The sequence below is a fragment of the Meleagris gallopavo genome, chromosome 7 (assembly GCF_000146605.3).
Source record: "Meleagris gallopavo isolate NT-WF06-2002-E0010 breed Aviagen turkey brand Nicholas breeding stock chromosome 7, Turkey_5.1, whole genome shotgun sequence".
Taxonomy (NCBI): Eukaryota; Metazoa; Chordata; class Aves; order Galliformes; family Phasianidae; genus Meleagris; species Meleagris gallopavo.
This window is the reverse complement of record NC_015017.2, coordinates 11,965,784-11,977,174: the sequence shown is the minus strand read 5'-3', so window position 1 is coordinate 11,977,174 and position 11,391 is coordinate 11,965,784. Positions and strand designations below refer to the sequence as shown.

The following is an 11,391-nucleotide window of genomic DNA, read 5'->3' as shown; positions in this document are numbered from 1 at the left end:
AAAAAAACAAACACCCAAATAAAATCAAAAGAGCAACTCTGGCCTTTGCACGTAGTATTATCTTACAAGGCAAGAAATATAAGCAGCCAGCTTTAAGACTTCAACTTTCAGCTGAGGAAAACTTATGCATTAAAGTATGAACGTGACTTTTGCAAGAACAGCAGTTTTATTCCTTGTGTCAGTTCAACCTCACCTCCTGAGGTTATACTCATCTACTGTATGAGACTGCAGTTGGCTGTGATCAAAGACTAATCAAAGTGTTTAGTGAGCACAGTTAGAAGCAAAGAATGATTGAGGTTGAAGTGGGATCATCAAGTCCAGTTGGTTAAGGCTCTTTCTAGTTGAGTATAGTTGTAGGTTTTAACCATCCTCATGGATTTTTCCATTTTCCCTTGTGTTTGTTACCTCTAGTCTTGTTTATACCATCCCTTTAAGTAGTTGAGGACAGCAGTCTTTATAATACTCATGAAAAAGACAAAGAAGAAAAGGATGTTATCAACACTCTTCAGTCTAAGTGCTTTGTATATCTAATCCTCTTTAGAAGCTTTAAACCTTGTGCTAAATGTAGTGAATATTTGTACTGAAGTCAGGTACTTCTGCTATTCATACTGTTTGTGTTTTCTTGCAAAAAATTTATAGTTTAGCATGATGCATATTGAGAAAGTCAAAATGATTTTATGCACCTGAATTTATTTTTAAAGCAGTACTTCAAATGTGTATATACCTAAATACTGCTATAAGAATGTAGGTTAAAACAAACTATGAGACTTCATAGACTCATGGAATGGCTTGGGTTGGAAGGGACTGCAAGGATCATCAGGCTCCAACCCCCTTCCCACAGGCAGGGCTGCCAACCTCCATATCTAATACTAGATCTAAACTTCAGTAATGATTCATGGCTATTGATATTTTGCCCGTACTGTGATCTCTTAGTGCTATGAAAAAAGGACTTTTAAGAGAACCACTGGTAACTGACTTCAGCAGGAGCTCTGATAAATTTAATGCCTGATAAATGCAGGATGAAGAATTGATTTTATGAGCCATTAGTAACAGTGTTATCAGGATTGCTAATAGGGTATCTCATTTTCAGACATGTTATAAGTACCTGTTAGTCATGAATTCCTATCAGAACTATTTTGTCACACCAGGCTTTTATCATAATGATGGTTTTTATTCATAGCAGCAGTACTTTTTTATCTGTGTCCTTATCAGATGCTTTCATGACATTTCTGTTTGGAAGGCTCTTAGAGGCCTTAAAACTGCTGAGAAGTCTGGACCACACTGAGCGATGTGCTTATATCACATATGTGATGATGCCAACTAACATGTTCAAATGCTTTGCTGAGGGTGCTGTGCTGCAACCTGCTCACTGGGTGAGATCTGAATGAGACATTGGAGGTGTCTGAAAAAAAAATAGAATTGTATGTTATGTACAGTACAGGGATTTATTTTATGCTTCAGAAATGTATCTTGCCAGAGTGGTTTGGACAAAACCAAGAGTGGAAAAAGGAGTCTGAAAAGAAAAGGTGAAACAAACAAAAGGAATAGTATGTGTTTTTTGCATTTGTGTTTGATTATTTTTAAAGAAAGTTTTTGGAAAGCAGTTAAGATTTTTTGCAGATGAGAAAGCAAGGTACAAATGATACAGATACACTGTTGTCTTCAGGACAATCATGTATGTATTTGTCCATTCCTGCATATAATGTATATAATTTTTAGATGAAATATAAAATGTTTCTGAAAACAATAACAAACTAAGAATACACATAGAAAGTAACAGTCATGGGCAGCTAGCAAAATTCTAAAGTCACTGGATTTTTTATTTTTATGTGTTCAGGATAATCAATTTTAAGACTAAAATAGGATAGGAGAACTGAACACACTCTTGTCTCGTAGAGCATCTACTGGTCGCAAGCTGCTTGGTTTTTGTTTTTTAAGGTTATTTAATGGAAAAAAAAAAAGGTTTGATTCTAACTAAAGCATCCATTTATAGCAGCATAAAGAATAATCAGATTGATGTTTTTTGTTTTGGTTTTTTACAGTGATTTGTTATCTTCCAATTATGTGGAGATTCACTATGAAGATGGGAAACAGAAGTTTTCTAAGGTACTGCACTTTTAAAATGTATCAGAATGGTATTTCTGGGGCAACAATGCCAATAATGTGTTTTTTTTTTTTAAAAAGGGTCAAAACACCAGAAGCCTTTTTTTACAGACACATAAGGATGTTCATCTAGGCTGGGTAGGAAATAGGCAGTGATGGATGATCCAGGTAGTGCTAGAGCAGTTATGCCTTGTAAAATGTAGGGGATGGAGGGACGTAAGTCACTGTTAGCGTAGTGTTTATTACATGTACATAGCACAAATTGCAAGAGGAACAGATAGTGGAAATACAAGATGTACAAACAGAAAGCTTGCTGTGACTTTTCTTTGTAAGAATTATACAGCTGGGAAACAAACAAAAAAAAGATGAAAAACGTAACTAACTGGAGTTACTAGAAAGCTAGCATGTTACCTGACATCTAATTAATTTAGTCTGTCAAACTGATGATCTCTAGAGGTCCCTTCCAACCCCTACAATTTTGTGATTCTGTGAAACTGACTGCTAAGTCGAATTCAGTGCCAATAAGCTGTTGATACAAAGACATAAAGTTATGCAAGATAGTTTAGCACTATGGAAATCAGAATCAACTTTTGATTGTATGAACAACATGAAGACTGATAAGTTCAAAGGAACATTATAAAATACATTTCCAGGGAATGACTTATTTCATAGCTGGTACAAATGCTGGAACATTTGTTGTGAGCTTGTTGTATGTGAAACATATCTTTATTTAGATTGGAGAAGAGCAAGCAATTACATTATATTTATGCATTCCGTGAAGTGAGACTTTTTGGCCACATATTAAATACCTGATTATTTTGCCTTTGCTATAGAGAATTGAAAATAAGAGATAGATTAGGTCAAAACAAAACCATTGCATCACAACCTAATTATTGCAGTGAATTGTTTTGTATTCTACTGAAAATAATTTCACGTGACATACTAAGAAAAAGTGATTTTGTTTCATTAAGACTCAGTACTGTGCAGAATGGGCAAAAAAGCTAAATGATGCAAGAAAAGAGATCCCTTTGGAATTTGGACAAGCTCATGCAATTGTTAGCTGCAGCGCTTGCACTGAGCACTGCGGTTGCTGAATCATGAATCTGACTGGAAAATTATATTGCAACTTTAGACTGAGCAAACGTACTGCCTTTGCATGCGGCAGTAATTTGATCCATGCTTCCTAGGGGATCTTCTCTCAATTGATTTGTTTAGAAACAATAATTTAGCTTTAATTTATAACTCTAATTAATGCATTAAAGTCTTCATTATAAGTTCAGAAAATACACAAACAATTAATTAAGCAGATCAAATGAGAACTACATCCTAAGCTTTTTACAGTATCTTATAATCCTTTTTAGTCTTGAAAAAAATGATTGTCTTGTTTCTGGATGTGGATGCAAATATGTGAGATCTTGATGAAAAATACTGTATTTTGTAGCTTTTTATTAAAAGAGTGAAAACTTCAGGGAACAAACAGTAATTTTCTCACTTGCATGACAGTCGATAAAAAAGAAAAAGATTGAAAAGCTGCTTGTGCAAGTAAAATGATCACCAGTTGTTAAAAAGCGTGTTCTGAGTATTCTCACTAATAGAAAAGTAAATACGTGGTGGTTGCATTTTGTATAGTACTTTGATTGAATTGTGCAGAATAGACTCTTGGGAACTTCATTCAGAATTTGAATAACTCGTTAAATAAGGTTCAAAGTAGAAATAATGCTGTGCATAGTTGAAGAGCATTGACGTTTTTTGTTAATTCCTCAAGTCATAGTAAGTGCAAAGAAATGGTTCTAGTATGCGTGTTGGAATTCAGGTGATATACAACCCCAGAATTAAGAATATGGTGGTGAATGCTGCATTTGCAATTGATGTGGGAGCAAGACAACTTTACTAAAAGGTTTTTAATACAGTTTTTTGAAAAGACTTTTTAGTTGTTATTGTTGATAGATATTAATGACCAACTACTTAAGTAAATCATTGTCATTCAGTTTTCTTATTTTATCTTCATTCACTCATAGCACAGAAGTTCTGTTATTTAAAAGCTTCTAAGTTCACCAGATCTTTTTCTTTCACACATGCTTTGAAAAATCAGAAGTTTTGGTTTGTTTCTAAACATTTATAGCCAGAGCAGTCTTGTTTTTATAGTTTTCATGGATAGAAAATAAATATACTTGTTTACTAGGTTGAATCAATCCTACGAAGCTAGTTTAGTTGCTTGCTTTACTTGTTTGCAACAAGTAGTTCTGTAAGCCTGGAACAGTCTAACCACTTTATATAGCAGTGTTTTATGGAATTTTAGAGATTAGTGATTGTGCTGTCCAGCAATAAGGAGGGAAAAAGTTAAAAATAAATCAGATTTAAAAGATCTTCATGAAAATATTGTAATGCTAGCAATTCTTGTATGTGAGTAGATGATGATTAGACAATACAGTTGTTTCTCAGTTTCCCATCTGGATCATTTATTTGTAGTCTGGTCTTAAAATATGTCGTAGAAGCCTTTTTGCTTCTGGATAATAGAATTGTGCTTTCTGTTTCTGAGATCAGGAATTTGTCTTCTACAAAATGAAGCTGCTTCAGTGTGTTTTATGGAATTCAGGGAGGGTGCTGTAGCACATAGTAGCTGTAGATAGAATAGTCATTACATGTGGGATAGAGCATGTTTCTGGAAAGTGAAGAGATTCAAGGCAGTTCTCCTCACAGTGACCTGGGAAACTTGAGGCATTAGCCAGAGGAAAAGCTTTTTTATGTACTAGTTTATACTCTGGAGGAACGAAAAGCAACGCAAAACAACCAACAGTGAAAGCCACTGCAACTGTGTTTTGTGAGGGTCTCAAAGCCTTGTCAGTCTCTTAGATGCATTCTGAGCATCCTTGAAGTCCCCTTCGATGGCTGGGCTGCTTCTGTGCCCACTTTAGTGAGAGCTTAGTCAGGAGCCAGTTGCTTCAGGAGAGGAGAGCTCAACTTAGTTTGTTCTGTAATGAAGAGCTGGATGAGCCTGGGGAGCTTGCACTTTGAATTCAGAGGAAAACATGCAGCATTCACTAGAGTTTAGAGTTTAGAAAAGCAAGGCTTTTCTGGATTAGAGCTTCAATATTTTATGTACCAATTTTTCTCTGTAGCATTTTGATCTCATTTTGTCCTGTTCCCCTCGTACATACACATATTGCAGCTTGACTAACCTTCCTGTGGAGACCTGACAGACTGTATTCAGAGTTGCACTGAAAGCCTGTTTCATAACATATTTGGCACTAATTCTGTTCTGCCTAATTCTTGCAGTTTCTGACTCATCAAATCCTGTATTGCAGCATTCAGCAGGGTCTCCCTCACTTTGTATAATTAAGGCTTTTGAGAACTCACATCTTGGGTGTAGTTCACCTAATGTTGAGGGGTTGTTGGGTTGCTTTTTGCTTGTTTAATTCTCTAACATTTAAAAATGCTTGTAGGAAATTTCAGTGTTATTTTTTTAAGAGGAGGAACTTGTCTAAAATATGACTGCTGATTAGTTTATGAAACCATAAAAATACTATCTTTTTAACATAGTCACATTTTGCATCTGCTTTTAATTTTATGCAGTTAAAATCAAGAATTGACTTTTATTACTCTTTTGAGCTATAGACTGAGAATTTAGCTGTGCATTTTAGTGCTGCCAAGCCATGTTCACTCATCAATAAAACTGGTACCTATAGTGTAATGATATAATGCTTAAATTAGAGAGAGAAAATCAAACTTGAATTGGTAGAATGCAAATTGAAGCCATACACATGCCAGATAATTGATGAACATTGTATTACTTATACATTTAGTGGACCTGGCAGGTATCAAGAAACAAGTCAGCTCATGTAACCTGCATTATATAACAGTTCTGTAGCATCAATTTACAGCAAAGAAATACGTTTGAGGGGGAAAATTTAAAAAAATAAAAATAAAAATGTGTGCTGTGACATCAGCAAGAGAATAACTCACACTATAACTTGAAGGCATAAAATATTCTTTTTTCCAGGCAAGTTTAACTTTTAATATCAAATTGGGATGTAGTTTAACTAGAGGCTGCTTTCTCTGAAATTTTACCTAATGGAAGATGTTAGATGTGTTTCTCCTTAGATTTAAACAATAGACATGAAATCAGAGCAATTTTCTGTGTTTTTTCTTCTTTCTGAACGTGAACAGGGTGGAGAGCACTGCTACTACCATGGAAATATCAGAGGTATCAAGGATTCCAGAGTTGCTCTTTCAACTTGTAATGGGCTTCAGTAAGTGCACTTTCTCATTTTTCAAACAAGGCTATTAACTAGTTACTACTCTTGAATATTATATTATAATATGTGATGGACTAAAATTTTCCAGACCAAAAGATGCTTGAAATTTCAAAATACCAGTGCCTGTTATGTCAATCTGCTCACACCTTTTTTAGTATCATTAAAGTCTTTTGATAATATCTCATGAAATCTTTGAATATGGTAAGTGGCAAAAAATATTTCACTCAAATGACTTACTGTAGTAGAGAATGAAAAAGAATTGTACTCTGGCAGTGTGTTTGCTCAGTATGCAATGCATGAAAGTCCACAGAAGAATTTTTCTTTTTGTTAGATAATTTAAAAAAAAATAATTAGTTACTGTTAAGTGTAACTTACCTTATTTTGCTGCTAATATCTGCCTTATGGCTCCCTGTTTTCTAGGTCCAATATTTATACTCTGGTTTTTGATCACTGCATTACCATTACATGTACCTGATTTCTGAAAAAATAATAAAAAAATACTTAATTCTAGCCACATATGATGATAATATGTATACATATGGAATTATTCTAATATTGATCAGAGTTTCAGCCATAATTCTGCTTTTATACATTTGATGGAGTCAAGTTAATTCTCATGTAATACTAAATGTCAGTTCTGTTTCTCCATGTTCTAGTGGCATGTTTGAAGACAGTGCTTATGTGTACTTGATAGAACCGATGGATTTGACTCACAGTGCAGTAAGTTTATTTTTATCTGATTTTCACTTGGTTTGGGAAAGAGAGTGCCCAGGGAATAGCAAATAAAAATTAGAGGATAAATCAGTAAAATAGTGATCTGTGTTGTGTGTTCACATGAAAAACAAAAGTATTTTAAAACACCTGATTGGACTTAGGACAAGAAATGTGCAAGTATGAACTAACATTTTCCTTTGCTTTTTTTTCATTTTTCCTTCTCATGGTCACTGTTAATCATTTAGCTGCTGGAAATACAATATTAAGACATTTTCCATAGCAGATGGCTACGCACTGTCAAAAGGTGTCTATCCATTTGCTCTAGTACTTGAACTAAAGAATTTATAAATTTATAGAAGGGTGTGGAAGTCATCCTTTCACAAAGCCGTTGGATCCAAGTTCATCTACCATATTTCCAGTAAGATCTTAATGAAATAGATAATTATATCTGAGTATAGATGTATGTGTGTAAAGTCACTTTAATTATTCTGATCCAGCTTAGTCATAATATTCAAATATTTACATGGGATTTAGGACTATATTTATGCGAAAATCTTATTAACTATAATTATTTTTGTACTTCACATAAAGTATATCACAGCACAGCTGTTCCTAGAACTGTCTATGTATAAAATTGACTACATTTCAGACAGTAACAAAACCAGAAAGGTCTCTACATCCTGAATGGTTCAATGGTTTGAGTGGTTTTCAGCAGAATGATTCTGTAACACTGAGTTGTAAACCTTAAGAATTTTCTACCTCACCTAGTCTGCAGGGTCTATTCCACACGCTGTATCACAGCTCCCAAACATGCCTCATTCAAGTACTTACCAGTATATGATAATAATGTAATGCTGCAGAATTTATATGTTTTAGTGACTCTAAATATTGATTTGTAGCCCAGAGAAAGATCTGCAAAATCTTTGACTCCTGAAGCTTTCAAATAAGGTGAATCAGCATTCAAAGGGATCATAGTTTAGCTGATCAACTCTTGGGCTGTGCAGGAGCCTATATGGACTCTGAAAAATGCTGCAACTGGAAAGAATGACATTTCTCAGTTTCCTCCAAAGCTGTATTATATGCTATGTGTTAAGCCATGTTAAGCTACATTTTGATGTAGCACGTATTCAAAAAGATTGTGAGGCTGAAAACTGACAGTACAGACAGTGTAAATTTGTTGAAATTATACTTACAATTGTATCTGTACAAAAGTCAGAGGAGAAATCCTACAACTGAGATATTGTCTGCCAGTGCTGTTAAGGATTCAAGTGGTAGAATTCTAAATGAAAAGAGGACAGATGAATTTTTTTTTTTTCCAAAATGCTGAAGATCAAAACAATACAGCTACAGAGAATTTTCAGAGACTCATTTTTTTTCCTGTGTGAGGTAATATCTTGGCCGTAGGCTTCAGGATGTAGATTATTCAGCTTGATTAATCTTAACTATGGTGGATGCTATATAAAACATTTTTTTTCCAGAAGAAAGAAACAAAAACAAAACCAGCAAAAATGTGCTCTTATTTCCTTCAGTTCATTATACATTTCTCTCCCAGGAGTTACAGAACAGTAGCATCCTACCCTTCAAAAAAAGTGCATGTTTTGGCAGCCTCTATAGAAGAAGTGTTACAGAAGAAAAGACAAGTTTCTTCTAGAAATATCAAAATGCAATAATTTGGGGCATGTCAGGCTTCTAAAGAACACATGCATTAAAAGGCTGCTTATTATTGGTGTACTCAACTCTTACAGTGGAACAAGCCTCTTAAAGATACCATATTGATTAGTTTCTTGCATTTTGCTGCAATTAAGATGATAGATTTTTGTCATAAATAGGAAACGGATCCTTGCATTTCTTCTGGGAGTGGAAGATTTCATCTAAACGTATGCTCTTTAATTTGATTTATTGGAATCAATGATTTGCATTCTCTAGCATTAAGGATTTTAAAGGACACTTTTCAAGCAATCTCAAAAACATCTCTGATATCCGAGTTTTGTATGCCAACAAATGCTCCATGATTTGCTTAGGATTGCAAACATTGCTTCAAATTGCTGCTGTGTGAAATTGGTAATGTGGTTGTGTTTTGTGGAAAAGTAATAAAAATGATAAACATTGAAAGAAATGCCTTACTTTTCACTCCGCAGTATTAATTAGAAAAAAATGTTGCATGTTTTTCTTAACAGGAAAGTAGAAGTAGACCACATATCATCCAGAGAACTTCTGGAACACAAGCCTCCAACCAGCAGCAGGACCATGGTATGGTTTTGTTTATGAGTTTTTCAATTTTGGAAATAGTTGTATGTATAACTTGAATAATTTGAATATTAAGCTAATAGAAATATTTAAAATTGTTGATCATTTAGAAACACTTGGAAAAATAAATACTAAACTTTTTTTTTTAATAATTATTGCAATGGATTTCAGAAGAGCAACTGACAGACTTTCATCTATGAAGACCAACCAACTTTCTTCTGCAGATCATATAATTTAATCAGTGATAGGAATGCTATTGAGAATTAGAAATGAAAGAAAACATATATCCTAAGCCCAATCTACAATCTTCCTATCTTCCCTTGCATGCTTTTATTCTAAATTTAGATTTCCAAGTGACTTGAGTTTTGATATTGAAATACTTACTGCATATTTTACAAGAATGAACTTTTCAGTATCAAAAGTTATTCTAACTTTGGTGATCTTGATCTCTTTTCGGACTTTACACTAGTAGTTTGAAATAATGCCATGAAATACTTAAATTCTGATTTGTACAGAGACTGGATCTAGTTCCCAATGGCCCTTTATCTCTGAACTACTGTGGCTGAAGAGAAGGAGAAGAAGAAGAGCAGTGAGTACAAATGTGACCCTTAGTTAAGACTGTTTATAAAAATAAAGCCCAAACCATCCAGTTTGGACTTTGAGTTAACAGAAGCTTTAGAAAATAAATGTTTTGGTAGCTTGACATTGCTATGTAATACAATTATCAAACAATTAAATTACTCACATAAAAGCAAAACTATACATCAATTAAATAGAAGTTTAGTACTGAAAATGACTTTAGAAAGTGGGGTGAGTTTTAGATTTTAAATCTGCTTGATAAAGATTATTTTTGGATGAAATATTGCTATTTGAAGGTAGCTGATTTTATTTTCACTTGGTGTGTTAAGTAGCGTGATCAAAGAACTCCAAATAAGGACATCTAATTTGACTGGGTTACTGAGAGAACAAAAGTTGACAGTCCTCGTGATCTACACATGCATATGCATGTGAGCAAGAGGAATAATTGGGTTTTAGAAAAATAATTTGTATTTCTTCACTGACTTGTACAATCCATGGCTTATTTTTGGAGGGCTCATCTATTTTTAGAAACTTCCTCTTCAAATCTGTGATGAATAGTACCCAAGAGTTTCCAGCATTTGAGATATTTTTTTCTCCTTTGTTTAAGTAAGGAGGGAAGCAGTGGTGACTTCTGTACTGAACTAAAAAGTAAATTCTAAACTTATTCCAAATGATGCAGCTCAGATTCCCAGCCAGTGTCAATTATCAAAACTCACCAAGTTAATGGAGCTATTTACCATAGTAGAAGGTCTGACTCACTTCTTATAGACTTACAAACTCTACATAACATTTACAGGTAATCCTGTTAAATCAGCAGCTGCATTTTTTTTTTTTTGAAAATTCCTCCATCTTCATGATTTTCAGAATTTCTTTAATCCATCAGGCATCTCGTGGTGTCTTTGAAGAAATGAAATATCTGGAGCTCATGATTGTCAATGACCACAAAATGGTAGGTATATCAATTCATTGATTCCTTTTGGTTATAATTTGTATGCTGATGAATGATACTATACATTATCAAGTCCTTTTGGGTCCAATATTTCATTTATCAGCAGCTGGTAGTGATAATACTCTAAGACATAGGCTGTAATACCAATACAATTTGTTTGATTCACAAAGTATTTGTTATTTGTTTAAAATGACATAGGGGAAAAAAAGTAATTATTGAGGATAAACTGGAAAAAATGAGACTAGCTGATATCTGTAATATTGCTTTCACAAATTATGCCGGTAAGGTATCAAAGTGCCATTATGATACCTCTATTTAAAATGGAAAAGAGAATTGTCAATGGAGCAGTGTGTTTTTTAAGAGGGATTATTGTCCAGTTTCCTCATTTTGGGAATCCCATGTCTCAGTATTGAAATGTTTTAATCACTGAACTATTGGATAGAAAGTTGATTGCTACTGTCACGGTCTTAAATTTAAGTTATATATTATATTCTCCTTTTACCTTCTTTCTCTCAAATTTTCTGTGGTTTTTTTTTTTGTTTG

The 11,391-nt window shown here is 33.9% G+C and overlaps 1 protein-coding gene and 1 long non-coding RNA gene across 9 annotated transcripts in view; one reads left to right on the top strand and one right to left on the bottom strand.

Moving 5' to 3' along the window:
* The window catches only part of ADAM23 (ADAM metallopeptidase domain 23), a 102,322-nt gene that overhangs the window by 52,743 nt on the left and 38,188 nt on the right, over positions 1–11,391 (top strand). For all 8 annotated transcript variants that reach the window (XM_010713497.3, XM_019617027.2, XM_010713495.3 and 5 more), the window contains 6 exons: positions 2,043–2,106; positions 6,271–6,353; positions 7,016–7,079; positions 9,251–9,323; positions 9,836–9,909; positions 10,783–10,848. In XM_010713497.3, coding sequence (XP_010711799.1) covers positions 2,043–2,106; positions 6,271–6,353; positions 7,016–7,079; positions 9,251–9,323; positions 9,836–9,909; positions 10,783–10,848 — 424 coding nt within the window. The remainder of the gene's footprint in view (positions 1–2,042; positions 2,107–6,270; positions 6,354–7,015; positions 7,080–9,250; positions 9,324–9,835; positions 9,910–10,782; positions 10,849–11,391) is intronic.
* Positions 6,391–11,391, bottom strand: part of LOC104911656 — a 23,607-nt gene continuing 18,606 nt past the window's right edge. Inside the window, exons 3-4 of the long non-coding RNA XR_004160305.1 lie at positions 8,267–8,352; positions 6,391–6,837 (exon numbers count right to left, since the gene is read on the bottom strand). This is a non-coding gene — a long non-coding RNA (uncharacterized LOC104911656). The remainder of the gene's footprint in view (positions 6,838–8,266; positions 8,353–11,391) is intronic.